Source organism: Pagrus pagrus (genome assembly GCF_965226575.1).
Source record: "Pagrus pagrus genome assembly, chromosome: 20".
Taxonomy (NCBI): domain Eukaryota; kingdom Metazoa; phylum Chordata; class Actinopteri; order Spariformes; family Sparidae; genus Pagrus; species Pagrus pagrus.
In genome coordinates this window covers 24,190,677-24,206,443 of record NC_140207.1, presented here as the reverse complement: position 1 = coordinate 24,206,443, position 15,767 = coordinate 24,190,677, and the positions used below count along the sequence as shown (strand labels likewise).

General features: G+C 40.0%; 1 protein-coding gene across 1 annotated transcript in view; it reads left to right on the top strand.

Annotated features, from left to right (window-relative positions):
* The window catches only part of reck (reversion-inducing-cysteine-rich protein with kazal motifs), an 83,034-nt gene that overhangs the window by 17,356 nt on the left and 49,911 nt on the right, over window positions 1–15,767 (top strand). The window contains exons 2-3 of the mRNA XM_084340359.1: window positions 5,891–5,949; window positions 14,447–14,521. Of these exons, the coding sequence (XP_084196485.1) occupies window positions 5,891–5,949; window positions 14,447–14,521 (134 nt within the window). The remainder of the gene's footprint in view (window positions 1–5,890; window positions 5,950–14,446; window positions 14,522–15,767) is intronic.

Here is a 15,767-nt window from a genome sequence, read left to right as displayed (position 1 = left end):
GGGAGATTGTTCCAGGTCAGTGTTGCATGTGGCTATTGAAGTTTAAGTCTGAGTCTAAAGTAACACCAAGATTTCTGACATGAGTCTTTGGTGTGTAAGACAGAGCGGTATGGTAAGACTTGACACTTTGTCTTTCCTTCAGTGCTCCAAAGACAATTATCTCAGGATTATCGTTGTTTAGTTGATGAAAATTTTGCTTCATCCAGTTTTTAATTTGTAGAATGCAATTACACAAGGATCCAGTAGGTCCATTGTCACTGGGTTAGGTGAGATGCAAATGTGAGTGTCGTCTGCATAAATATGGTAAGCAACTTAATTATTATTATTATTTGTAAGATTTAGGTAAAGCTTGAACAAAAGGGATCCCAAGATGGATCCTTGTGGAATGTTAGCATTGAGAAACAGTACTTTCCGTCATGAAGATGGGATTTGACCCTGTTAAGGACAGTTCCAGAGAGTCCCACTCAGTTTTCTAATCCATCCAACACAATTGTATGATCTACAGTGTCAAAAGCGGCACTGAGATCCAACAGACTAAAGACCAGTTAATTGGGCATGGGTTTTCCAACTGGCAACAAAAACTGTTCCTCCGATTGGGAAAAAGCTGATTTGTGGGTCAGTGGTTAAGGTTAGGGTTAGGGTAAGTCTCCAGGAAATTAATGTAAGGCTATGTAAAGTGACATGAATCACCGTGTGTGTGTGTGTTTGTATGTGTGTGTTGTCAAAGGTACTGTAGATAGTCCAGGTTTCAAAAAACAATTTCAGACAAGAAATATGCAACACTTCTAGCTTCATCTGTATGTTAAAGTGACGGTGAATTGACTAGTAATTGATTCTCCAAATTCACAATGAGATTTGTCATTTGATCCCAAGATCACAATTACATTCAACTTTTGATTTATATGATTTATTTTCAGCACTGATGGCCATACATTTGTCATATCTGGATTTGTAAAGATCAACAGATGTTTGGTTTGACTTTATCTGGGCCACGTTTTTAAGGTTAGGGTTAGTCAAGTTTGAGTAACATTCACTAAAAATGTTGAAATTCACTACCAATGAGTTTGTTACAGAGGTTGGTTTCTCAAATCTGACCCAAGTAAACGCTCTTCCCAAACCACTCAATAAAGGATCTTTGTTAAATGTATGATCTGCATGATCATAAACAGACAGAAATAGGCCACACTACAAAAACAAGGCCCAAGTTGGACAAAACACCATCACTAGAATCTAAAATTGTTACAGTCCTCATTGATGAGTGAAACCCTGTGCTGTCAGTATCCAAACAGTATGGTAGTATACGAGACACACTAAAGTGTAATTTGGACGGCTGAATGAAGTTGAGCAGTGCAGCTGAGGGGCTGGCTACACTGTGCTTCATTCCAGTGACTGAATGTAACAATGCAGCAGAGGGGGAGTTCTTGTTCCTGTTGTGTGTATGCTGAGGCAGAATGGGGCCAGCGCTCATTAGCAGCTAGCCAGGGGCCTCATACTGTACATGACTGAATGGCCTCCATCATCCCTCCCCCTCCCTCAAATTATTATGTCACCTGCCATTGTTCGGGAATGATGTGTGTGTGTGTGTGTGTGTGTGTGTGTGTGTGTGTGTGTGTGTGTTAGAGAGAGAGAGAGAGAGAGAGAGAGCAACTGTTCATTTGTTCTCAGTTCATCCAGGTCACAAGGTGCACCGGCAGATTAACAAAATCAAATAAGGTCAACAGAACTTGATTTGTGTCATGCACGGCTCTACATCACCCAGAGGGGATTGGACATTTGTACAGACCTTCATGGTTCCCAGATGACACATTCTGCTGACTTTAGTGATTATCTGACCTTTCCTCTAGCGCCACCATGACGCTGACATTTGTGTTATTTGTCAAAAGGCCTCATCAGCTGTTCAATGGTTTGACAAGAAATTTGGTCCCAGCATTTGTTTTCCCCTCAAGATGAATTGGAGTTTGGTGATCTCTATTTTTCATCACAGCCCCATCACAGGTCGAAATAAAATTACAAATCAAATCTAGTTTTATTGTCACATACACAGTCATACACATTAGAACATATTGTGAAACTCTTAGATGCCTTGCTCCAGAATAACAAATGAAAAAAAGACGAGTCTACTAATAAAATTGCAAATAGATTAAATAAAATCAAAGTATATAAAATAGAGAGAAAATTTATATAATGTAAAATAAAACCACTGCACATTATTATATACTTACATACTAATTATACTTGAGTAACAGCTATCAGTATGCTAACATTATTATTGTGAGCACTTACATGTAGGATTGCGACAGAAAATCGTTTTCAAGGTATACCATGGTATGAAAATTGACGATTATTATACAATATACATTTGCTTATCTACGGTCCAGAATTTTACCAGTGTTCTTAAAGAAATTATATTTCAAGTTAATACGTCCATCAGGACAGTAGTCATAATAAAACAAATAATCCTACTGTTGTTTTCAGGGTAAAAGCTCTAAAAATGCACTGTACGACAAGTCAGCATCAAGCAGCAGACAGACAGGTAGAGACTAGATGCAGCAGCTGTAGAGACAGATGTTTCCCTCAAGTAAATATTGGACAGCTGGACACAAACACCACCCAAAATGAATGCTAATGTTGTGTCTGCTGGATGTTTAAATAGGCAACAGTTTGCTAACACATTTATAAAACTGTATAAGTTGATTATGTGTCAGATGTGTTTTCAGCTTGTTCTCCTGCCCCCAAGTGGACACAAAATTAATGTAATGCAGCTGTACACAAATTGAGAAGAAATATGACATCTGACAAAATACTGATTAAAGGTTTTTTAGATAGATAAAAATAGACGAATCCAAAGAACAGAGTGTGTGTGCAAGCTAAACTTCATCTATAGATAGAAACACACACTGTTCATGAGTCTAGGTTTACCACATGAAGCAGTCATTAAACCCTAAAAGGCTCAATTTAGGGTACAAAGCAGGTTTTAGTTTTAATCGTGTTCACTCCATTCATTATGCTCTCTCTCTCCACTCACTCACTCTCACACACACACACACACACACACACACACACACACACACACACACACACACACACACACACACGGTGGAAGCCTGCTCTTCTTTAGAGCATCAAAGATTAGTGCAACAGACTCAGTGATAGAATCCAGAAACTCCTCCAGTGTCAGGCATCTGGAGACGCACACACACACACACACACACACACACACACACACACACACACACACGGGCACTTCCCCACACACATGAACATACTGATAAGCGGGTGTTATGGTTTTCATCAGTGGTGTCAGGCCTGTAGAGTACACTGACTTCCTTTAAGTCTCATAATGCTGCCAGCAGGGTCAGTAAGTAACAAAGGGACTCCTGGCTGGTTGGTCGGGCTGCAGGGACTGGAAGAGAGAGATCCAAATAAGGACACAAGAAGACCAGAATTTAAAGCCCCACTCATTATTCACTCAACTACATACATTTTCAACTTTCACACTTCAGATTTACATAAGTATACATTAAAAAGCCAGACTTCAACTACTTTCACATTTGAAAACGGATCCGGTTTCGGTCACTTTGGAGCCCCCCCCCCCATAAAAAAGAAATGTAGTTGTTCTTTGGAAATGTACTCATTAGCTTTGCACAATGATACATATATATATATATATGATAAATGTGTTTTTTCATTTTAGACATAGCTGTTTCCCCCTGCTTTAAGTTTTTTGCTAAGGTAGACCAACCATGATTGAATGATTTACATAAGTCATAATGAACTGAGTCAAAGATGTATTACATTAATCAAGTTCAGTCAGGAGAGCACAGTGAAGCGTCTGGATGCTTTATAGCTCGCTCACACTGGAGATATTACTGTATGTAGTTCATCCTGACAGCAGGGTATGTGCAGGTCAACAGAGTTTGAGTTTCCTCATAAAAAAGCATCTTCTTAAATTTTATTTCTTTTTAAAATGTCTGAAATATTTTGTCTTGACTGTCATCAACAGTAATGTAAGTTTTAAATGTTTCTGTATGTGTTTGTGGCTAAAAGGATTGATAATAGATTTATGAGCCGGGACGTATTCTTTATCAGCTTTCTATTGGTCTGCATTTAATGCATATGAAGGAAATGGACACAATGATAAACGACATTTTATCACTGAAGACAGTCTCAGTTTAATAATGACGTCTCTATATGACCTACATGAGCAAACAGGATCATCAGTGAGAGGAGAGAGCGCAAACAAGCACATTACTTTAGATGTTGAACTGATTTACATCACTCTGCGCTCTCTGTTGAGGGTTCAGTGATAGTAGCCAGGAATTACCTTCAGCCTTGGTTAGCATGTACCCTTTATGTCCCTTAGTTTAACCACTATTTTATCCTGATGCTGCTGTCTGAAAACAGAAAAAACAACTCTACAAGTGTCAGGTGTTCAGTGGTGTGCATAAATAGTGTTAACTTAGAAAAAATGAAAACACTTTATAGTCATTGACTATTAATCTTTGAATTGTATTACTCTTTGAAATAGAGTTTCACCATATCTGATTTTTGGTGTGAGCTGTTCTTTTAAACTTATAAAGAATAACTGACAAGGGAAGAGACAGAGATATAGTGAATGATAGCAGATTATCCACTGTCCCACTGCCTGCATGTCTGACCTGCATGTCTGTACAGTCCTTACTGGAAGAGTCCAGCCTAGCATCACTGTGTTACAGTGTTGTGTTGTGAAGTCCACATATGAGGAGGTGGAGGCAGTTTTTTGACAGGAAACTCAGCCAAGTCATTACTGGAACCCAGGGCAGGGCTGTGGTTTGGAGCTCTGCCGCAAGCCAACAACTCCTGTCTGTGTGTGTTTATGATGCTGTTTAGCTGTGAGACACATTGGTATTATTCACAGTATATGAGTGATATGAATGTTGCATTGAAAGGATGATTATATCTTTGCCCCAACACCAAACATTGTCCAACATTGAGACACAGTCAATATCTGAAGTATGACTACTACTGTTTTCCCAATTCAAGTGAAAGTGTCCCCTGGTGTTGTCTCTGAGGAGACAGACTCTGGTACAGGTTCAGGTAGCATTGACACAGTCAGTGTTTTGGACTGAGACATGTGGAAACATTACCATACTGTGTCTTCTACATGATTTCAATATCCATGTAGAATATCAAGTAACTTCTTAATTAAGAATGATTGAATTGAATTGAAATCTAAGGACTATACTGTAGAGAGTTGGGACAGTTAACAATGTTTTTTTCTTTAGTTTGAATGTACACCTGTGTCTGTCAGAATAAGGCACTGGCCTCTATACACCTCATTTGGACCAGAATCCCAGAAGAGCTTCTTTCTGTCCTATTAAATGGATTTTTAAGGACGCTTCATCTAGCATAAATTCTAGCTAGCATGTTAACAGCTGGCTTGCAGATACAAGCTCACTAACTCAAAAATCCAATTCAAATCCCATAGGCTTTTTGTCGAGGAAACCAGGGCCATGCTAACTACAAAAACACATCATTGCTACACCACTCTATAAGCTGCTTTCTCAGTCTCCCCATATGGTCATTTTTCTGATGAGGATGGCTGCCTAAACTAGGGTTGCCCAAACTTTTTCCCTTGGAGGCCCATAGCTGAGAGTTAATGGTGGGCCATGGGCTAGAGCACCACCCATTGTATTGTTTGGAAAGATGCAAAATGGTACTAGGAATTTTCTTAAAATGTCTTCCTGCGCAAAATGTCACTCTGCCTGTCATGTTCCAATGAAGAGATGAATAATTATGACGGTTGCTTCATATTTTAAGAGCATTTTTACCTCACAAAAAAATCAAACAGCATTAGTCTATCATCATTTATAACAATGTAAGACCCTAACTGTAATGTGTCTGTCTGCAGATCCCTCCTGTTGCCACCATGCTACCGAGTTCTCGCCTTGCAAAGAAGCTTGTGACCAGGTATAAACACACACACACACACACACACATTCCCACTCAGACAAGCCCACTCCTCGGCCCATTATAGTCGGCCTATGAATAGAGGGTTTTGAAGGGGAGTGGTGTAAAGTTTTTTTGTCTCTTGGTTCTTTGAAGTGCAGAATAAAAGTTCTGTCTCACCCTGTTTCAATTGGGAGCAGGTGATGCTCTGTCTCTCTCACACACACACACACACACACAGACACACACACACACACACACACACACACACACACACACACACACACCCTGAAGCCTCCATGTCCTTTATGGCGCAGAGACACAAAGTAAACGTGAAAGAAGCTTTTCTCTGCAAGCAGCAAGCAGGCAGAGTTCAAACCTTCCTCCTGTTTCAGAAGTGGTGGAACACTGAAGTGGATGTTGAACAGAACTTGCTTGCTCTTATCGGTTGACATCCCCATTTTGCGATCCAAATAAATAATGAAGCAGATGGAAAGAGACATAAAATAGGAAAATAACAATTTAAGAAGGAAAGAAGGACAAAAAGTAGTGAAGAGGTGGAGGCAGGAAACATGAGCAAAGGAAGAGAAGAGAGTGATGAGGATGAAGAAGATGAAGAAGGAAAGATAATAGCCTTTTAGAAGTGTAATGGCCTGAACATACTCTTCAGGGTTGTGGTTAAGGTCTTGAGTGTGTGGGTGGGTGTTGGTGTCTCAGGCACTGGGTGTCAGGCCCGTGCTATAATCACCAGGACCATTTTAGCTCTAATGGAAGCTGCCTTGTGCCTGGTCACACCCAGAACATGAGTGGTTCTTCAAAGGTTCTATTTGTAGAAGCATAATGGCTCTTTTTTTTTTTTTTTTTTTTTTTTAAATGAATGAATCAATATAAAGATCCTGATGTGGTTCCAGGCGGGTTTGATACTGCTGGTCTGTCAGTCATATAAATGGGCAATAAACTAAGTAGTAGTAGTAAGTAGTAATATAACTAGATTATCAGTTTCAGCACTTGATGAATGACGTTGAGGTACTGCTCAGGGATACTGAGCAGTACCTCTGTTTTCTCTCCTGTATTAATAATAAGGAACTTAAAAAGATTATCCTGGAAAACACGTCCTCCGCGGAGGATATGTGGCAAATCTATTTTTGACGGAAGCGGGCCGTGCACAGGGCAGATCGAGCCGGACAGGAAGTCAGGAAGGAACAGCACAGTGCATCCGGTCAATTTTCAAAATAAAGCAGCTTGTGCCGACTCAGGCTCTACAGCACAACAAAGTTGGAAATATTGGCAATAAACACACTTAAAACAGACAAATAACAGAACTAACGATTTAACAACATACTGTAACCTACTCAACCACAGTAGAAGCACAAAAACCAAGGATAAAATGATGACATCAACATAGTCTGAGCAAGTCAACATCAGACTGCTTCTGAAATGCTCTTGGTGGGATATCAAATTGTGTGGAGGACTGAACAAACAGGAAACAGACATGTGTCCAGTGGAATCAAGGGGTTAGACCTCCAGAACCTTTGTTTTTCTCGTCTCTCAGGGCTTCCATACTTTAATGTTATCATCGTCTTTTCAACAACTGGATGGTGCTTTTTTTGAAAGTGCATGCTCCAGATGACCCCCCCTTTTTTTAAAGGCAATAAAAAACCCAGTATATTGCCAGACCGTGGTAGATTAGATTAGATTAGATTAGATTAGATTAGATTAGATTAGAGAATATTGAGAATCAAAAACACGTTTCAAAATACTAAACTGTTTTCCGTTTGGCCCATGTTCTTTTTGTACGGTGACCAGACTGAGTCTTAAGGATCAAGGATCAAGTCTGTAGGATCAATCACTGAGCCAGGCTTTCTGATCATTTCACTGCTCGATTCTGTTTTTATCAGAAGAGAGAACAAAGCATTAAAGACAGCACTGTTGAAGATTTCCAGCGGAAAACCTGAAGAAGCTTTAAGCTGATGTCAAAGGATATGAGCTTCCTCAGGAACAATAGTCTGGATTAAGCCTTATTGTGCTATATTATTGCTACATTGTCAGCTAGTGTGAATAATGTGAATTCCTGGATAAAACATCCTCATCTGTGACTATCTGACTTATCTGATTATCTGTGATTACATGACATGCTACCCATGTCTTTGAAAAGGAACTCATTTTAATTTTAGTTTTAGTTAGTATATGTCAACACCCTCATGCTCGTTCATCTGTTTCTGTCTCATTTTCTTTTAACTGTGCACTGTTCCTCATGCCTCTCGGTGGACGGAGAGCTGTTTTCCCTCTTACACTGCGTTCAGACCAAATGCTTGGAAAATATTCACTTTGCGTTACTCACGTGAGTTTGATCGCGAGGTTCTTAATTTTTACTGACGTCTACTCTTGCAAGTAACGTGAATAAAAATTACCGCAAACACGTGGCACCTAGCTCAGTGAATGAAGAGATTTCTCTATGATCTGACTGCAGTCTGCCAGACGACACGCAAACAACTTTTAAAATGTGTGTTCCCTGAATGGAGCTTGGATCGATAAGAGCATGTGCTGTGCTGAGACTTATTTCCAACACTTACCAGGTAGTTTCACTTTCTCGCTCACTTCCCTCCATGGCAGCTCCTCGTAGAGCTCTGGGTGTCTGCAAACAGCTGCGATTAGTGACAATTATCCGCCATTGTTGTACATGTTCAATGTCCAGTCATCAGCGACGTTAACATCACGATGTCAGTGTGAACGTCAACTCTGATAGGCTTTCTCGACACAGCGTCATGCAAAAATCTGGCTTGAGTACAATATTTTCAATTTCGCGTCAAGCAAAAAATCGCATCATAAAGAAGTCTTCAGACTTGCGTGAGCGAGACTGAACGATGATGCCACTATAGGGCTGTGCCTGGACTCTGAGAATCTGTAGCTACTGTATGTTAGCGTATATTAGCATTTGCATGTATTCATTCTTAAAGAGCAATGGCCAGTGGATAAACTCAAACACCTGGCTGTCCCATGATGTGACTTCATCAACCAGTCATTCCTGTTTATAGGGCTGGTCCTGCTTCACTGCCACTTCACTGCCATCCAACCAGAACCAAGAAAGAGAAAAGTCCATTCAGAAGACACTTGCCAAATTCTGTAATAAACTTTGGTTTTATAAACATTAAATCCCATTAGACCTCTGCAGTTATGGTCTCATTATCAGGGGTTATATGGAGCTCAAAAACTGTAATTATCAATCTTACAGGTGCACTATGTGGTTTGGGGAAGACATTTTAATGAGAAGACAAAGATCTTCATTGACTGAATTTTTTTATGTCTTCACAAACAAAATAAACTTCAAACAGTGTTCTGGGGAACTTTTTTCCCCTCTGAGAATTGTATTATTGTATTATTACCTCAGTTTGAAGTTCTTCTCCCCTTTAAATGTCTGTTATATAGTGAGTTAGTTCCATGTTTAATGTACTGGACTAGTTACTGTACTAACTCATTCCACACTGGATCGTGCTCTAGTGATGTGATTTCTAAATCTCTGCAGTTCATTTAGTGACTATGGCACCAAACACATCTGTAAATCAAAGGGATTTCATTGCAGCTAAACACCACAGGAGTTATTTCTACTGTCTGACATACCTTCATACGCAGAGAGGGAATCTATGAGCAGAATCGGCTTTTTTTTACTCATGTTGGAATAAAAAAACGATAGATTCTCCAGCCTTTACGGCACATGATTGGAACCTGCTGCTTTACTTAACGTTCTTTCTTCGGCATGCGCTGTTTGATGAGCCCGACACTGGAGAAAGAAGCCATCAGTCTGCCAGCAGGCACTTATTCACCTTTCATACAGACGGAGAGACTGTTACAAATGGCATGCTTGGCTCATTGGTTTTCAGAGTTGGCCTTTGTTGCATCAGAGAGATTTTTTCTTTGATTATCTGCCAACAAATCACTGTTGCTCCGTTTGGTGTTGTGTTTTCCATGAGTTCAGCAGGGATGTAACGACATTTGTAAAAGGAGTGGATGAAGTGAGTGTCAGTCTGCATTCTTCTGATTCAGTTTGTTTCAACAAAGAACAGTCCAAGGACACCTGATTACTAACACATTAGGAGCACCTGCAGCCTGGCATGAACAAAACATTCGCTGTTGAGAAATCAGCTTCAGGTCGACAGTGTTTTACAAACTGAACATGATTCTACAGTTTCTGAAGTGAAACACCCTCAGTGTATATAAAATATATCTAAGATCTAAGATATAATATAATATCTCCAGTAATGGACACTGGACTGTGGCAGCAGCAAAATTATAACAATCATTAGAAATAAAGCAAATTGGGATTATTAAACATTGAAGATACTTCCACTTCCAGTGTACAGAAGAATAAATTAAGCACAAAAATTGTTAGACAAAACACAAGTTACAGCTTGAGAGTACAATAAAGCAATACAATACTGAGATCAGAAAACCAAACCGAATAGTCAATAACACAAACAGGTCTGAGATTTCATGACAAGTAGGTGGAGATTACCAAGCAACATGTTTCTGTTCAAATGATCTCCTATATTACCACAGCCATTACCCCAACATGATTTAATAACTATATTCTGCTTTTTTCCAACAAGTTGTTGGTCATTTCTTTAATTATCCAAAAATTAATTTATTATAGGTCTTCTAAAAATGTGACCAAATCTCCCGGATCATAAATCTACATACAGTAATTCTAATATTTGGTTAAATGTCTCTCGGCCATTCTCACCTCAGTTAGGTGCTTCTGATCTCCATCCACAAGCTTCTGGCCGTCCTCTGGATAAATCTTTAATGCTCCTCTTGACAGAATCGGTGAAGTTCAACTAAATGCGTTGGCTTCCTGACCCAGACTTGTTTCTTCAGCACAGTCCACATGTTCTGATGGGGTTCAAGTCAGGACTTACTGAAGACCAATCCAAAACCTCAGTTCTAGCCTGATTGATCTGTTCCTTTACCACTTCTGATGTGTGTTTGGATCATTGTCCACGCCCAACTGCACCCAAGAGCCAATCTTCTGCTGATGATTTTAGGTTTTCCTGAAGAATTTGGAGATAATCCTCCTTCTTCATTATTTCATTTACTTTCTTTAGAGCAGTAGATCCACTGGCAGCAGAACCGCCCCAGAGCAGAACACTACCAGCACCATGCTGGACAGCAGGTTTGGTGTTTTTGGGGTTAAAGGCCTCACCTTCTCTTCTCCGAATATATTGCTGCTCATTGTGGTTGAACAAATCAGTTTTAGTTCCATGTGACCACAGAGTTTTCCTCCTGAAGGTTTTTTCTTTGTCAATGTGATCAGCAGCAAAGTTTAGTCCAGCTTTAAGGTGCCTTGTCTGGATCAAGAGCTTCTTTCTAACACAGCAGCCTCTCAGCTCATGTTGATGTAAAACACACCTGACTGTGGACACTGACACCTGGGACCTGTAACTGCTTTGACTTTCCTGACTTGTTCAAATCAATAATGGGCTCTTTCAGATCAATGCTGAGCTCCTTAGATTTGGTCACATTTTCAGAAGACCTATAATAAATTCATTATTGAACCAAACTTCATGAATGTTTTTGTGCCAAAGTAGTTTGTGTTCCACTCATTCATCACAGAAACATGAGAGCTGTAGAAATCATTGGAACTGAAGACTGACACGATGAACATGCTCTTTATAAGTGGATGTCAACTTTTGACCACAACGGGGTGGCTGTGGCTCAGGGGTAGAGCCAGCAGCTTGTTATCGGAAGGTCGCTGGTTCGATTCCCCTGGTCTGCATGTCAAGTCCCCTTGGACAAGATACTGAACCCCAAACTGCTCCTGATGTGCTGGTCTGCACCATGCATGACAGCCACCGACATCAGTCTATGAATGTGTGGGAAAATGACTTTATGAAAGGGTAGAGTAGAACTGATGGTCCATGAAAAGTTAATAATAATGGATTTTGTTACTCCTGTCATTATTCTTTGTCGTAGTTCTATTTGGGGAATAAATGTAGTGTTGGAGCTATAGTTTCCATATTGCTGGGGGGATGTAAACAGGAAGGATCATGTTGGCATAGATTCAGCTAGCTAGCTGCGATGCACGACGTTCAAACCATTTGTTTTTAGCTGTATTTGCTAACATATTTGCTGGTAAACTGGTACTATTAAAAGTATGCACTATTAGCTATTAGCAGTTCCCTTTTGCGGTTTACCCATGAATGTACAAACAACTGTCAGTTCATGACTTTGATATTGAGGAGAACTAAAAAACTTGATGTTTCTCAGTTCTTAAGTTATAAGGAGCATGTTTTAATGATTTCTGAACCTTGGAGATAACAATATCCTTGGAACGTGTAACAAATGTGGATCGTGTCTGTGTGGTTTGATTTGACTGAGTTATGACTCCTCAGCAGCCAAACTAAAAACAAATAACTTTTCATTTTTAAGAACACTGTCATTTATCTGCATCACCTCATGTAATATTTTAGCCTCAGATCTCTCCCTCTGCAGCCCCTCCAACTTTCCCCTGCCTCACAGTTTGGAAACCTCTGGCTGGAGAACATTGCAAACCTCTGCCATTGTTGGAGAATTTCTCAGCTCACAAACAGCCTAATACCTGTTTATTGTTTGTCTAATGGTTTTATTTCAAAGACCGGAGTGAAAGACAATTGAGAAGACTTCTTTCACATTCCTTAGAGAAGATAAAAACCATGACTGTGACAGCAGACCATCAAGCATCTTTGGTATCTCTGTTAATTTCCACAGGCAGTGTTCGGAGTCACTGTAATGTCTAATAGTTGTGGAAAGAAAGAGATAATCCACAAAAACATGGAGTCCTCCCAGCAGCCTGAGTGTGTGAAGCTGTAAATCTCACTCACTTGGTTTCATGACTTCACACTTCAGCCAGAGACTGTTGGCAGTGGCTGCATTCTCCCAGGCTCTCGCCTTGTATGTTCACACAGCACTTGGATGGGTTATGGCTGTGTGTGTGTGTGTGAGTGGAGGCACACCACAAACTTGGATGCATTATTGATGTCTAAGTGAGCATATCTCAGAAGTGTTGGGACTGACTACATTTTCCAACACTTTCCCATGGCCTGAGCACATTCCTGTAGGAAAAACAACATAATAAATGAGTAAAGGTGCAACAAGTACATTTTAATGTCTCGTGGATCAAAGGGAACATTATATACTGTGTCTATGATCTTTGTCTTTACCAATGACTCAGTAGAGTTTAGAAGTGTGATGAGCCGCTGGCTCTGGAGGTATTTTTCCCACTGTAAATTCAAGTTCAAAGTGATATGTTCCTCATCTTAGAAGCACAGGAGTCTCCTGGATTATTTACAGTAATCGCACCATTTCTGTGTAGAGGAACCCAGTCAGAGGTGTGAATCAGGCAATATGGACTCTATAACTGATTCATCGAAAATTTCTCTAGAATCTGAGAGTGGATTGATTGTGCAGTGTTCACATTCTGAGTGTCTTTAGTTCTGTTTCTAAGCAGTTAGAAGAGTTATGGACAATGGTTAGTAATGAACAGAGTTACTGCCATCACTGGAAAGAATGAGTGGCCCTGATTCCAGGAGTGTGTACTTCATGTGCTGTCTGTGTGTTTAGCTCTGAATCCCTCTGAGAAGATGGGAGCAGTGTTTGATGCATACTATGTCCACTGGGCTAAACTGGTTAATATGTTTTATTGTCTCACTATGAGGTGTAGTCTTCTGCTAGAATCAGATTGGATGTTTCTTGACAAAATCTACTTGGGAGCTGTGAAGTGTGGTTAATATCCTTCATTATTTACACAGGTGCCTACCTTTTGGCTTTTTTATGAAATAATCAGAAGTTTTGAACAGTTTCTTATCAGCCAGGAGAGATTTGTGTTCCAACTGTCACCAAACTGTCTGCATCATGCTAGATCAGTGTTTAAATATGATTGAGCCAACCAATTTAACCTTAACCTTAACCTGAAAGAATGAATGCCGCTAGCAGGTATATCTTCATCAGAATTGATTGCAGGCATAATCAATGCTGACAAATTGATATTTAAGGGCCAACTGTTTCCGCTGACCATGCAGATCTTTTCAGGAGTTGTATTATGGGAGCCAAATATATTACCACAGCTGTCAGTGCAGTGAGCCTACAGAGCTGAACCTTGACAGAAAAGAAAGGAATACGACGGGGTTGTAAGGCTTCTGAATGTCATTCATACCTGAGAGAAAATTCTTAATCTGAGAAAATTGTTATGAATTGATGTGACAAGTTCTCTTCAATCATGCATAAGGCCGAATGGTTATCCAGAAGAAGAACAACTGTCACGTGCAAAAGTCAAAAAGTTCAGTGTTTATCTCAAACTCTTCTGCACAAAACTCCCAACCAGTTACAGGCAGAAGTTGGAACTAGTTGGAATTTGGAGACGTCAATATCCAACTCCATGGGAAGTGGGGCAAATACATGTACAACTCCTGCTCAAAATCAGCAAGGATACATAACCATGGATTTAAAATGTGTTATCTGACTTCTGTATTTTGCTCCTGTCTTGCAGCTCGCTACTATAAAGAGTGAGTCTCGTCTAAAGCATCTCCTCCAGAGGTTACCGGGTTACTGTCCAGAGTCCATGGTGAGTTCACTGCCTCCGTTACAATCACACTCATCATATTTACAAGCAAAGACAACTGCCTTTTTAACCTAGTTGGGTCGTTATCATTCACCAATTCAAATGCATGCAGTGAGATGAAGCAGGCTGAACTGTGCTGTGTTTCATTGCACCATGAAAAGGTCTAAAGAGAATCATACTGAACCTTTGGCTTGCTTGCCACAAATACAGATCCTAATATGTAGGAATTTGCTGCTTTTAACTATCTCTTTGAACATCTTTTGGTTGGACAGAAAAGTGTTCTGTAGGTGTGAGTTTCTGTTGACATTTTATGTTATTTACAAAAAAAAGTTATAATGAAATTATATATTAGTTGCAGCCCTACTTTACTGCAAGAATGTCTTTTATCATGTCATACAAACAAAAACTTTGCGTTCAACTACATGAAATGAGTCAAATGAAGTTTACAAGGTGACGTTATAACAGATCCTAACCACTGTTAGGTCAACATGTCTACAAGTTTACGAGTTTTGCAAGAATAGTTACGGGATGGGGTAATATCACTGCAGGGAGAAGTCATCTTATCACAGCTAAATGTGTTGAACCGTCCCCATGAACTGTGTTCTTGTGTTTTGATCAACAGCAGCCCTTTTCACACACCCCGCATTATCACCGCAAAGAAGGCTGTCCTCCTGTTAATCTAAACATGTACCCGTTGACTGGTTATAATCATATTAGTTATAATGTGTTGTGATTGAGATCCTGACCCACCATGCATCCTGGAAAGTGAAAAAGTTAAGTTTTTCGCTCTAAATTACATAATTACACAAGGAAGATCTGTTTAGTTATCAGACTGTGAACACCATCAGACCAACACACCCCTGATCCTTGAAGCCTCCAGCTTTTTCATTCACACAGACAGCGAGGTGGAGTATCGGCGCATGATTCCTGCACTGAAAGGACAGTGTGAGGGGCTAGTAAATGGCACAGGACAGTCCTAAAAACTTGTACTCTGAGTTGAAAAACCTAGGTAATGTGCCTTAAGTACTTACATGTTACTTTAAACTCACAAAAAAGATCTGAACTGAGGTCCCATAGAATGGCTCGTTCCAAACCTTGTGCCACGTGGTCTTTGTCAGACTAATAAAGACAAGAATCCCTACAAGTGTGCAGAATAATGGAGATGACTGAGAATTAACCTTCATGCTCACATGTTCAGTGCTTTTGACATCAACTAGATAACGTGATTATTTAATTTCATTAACAGTTC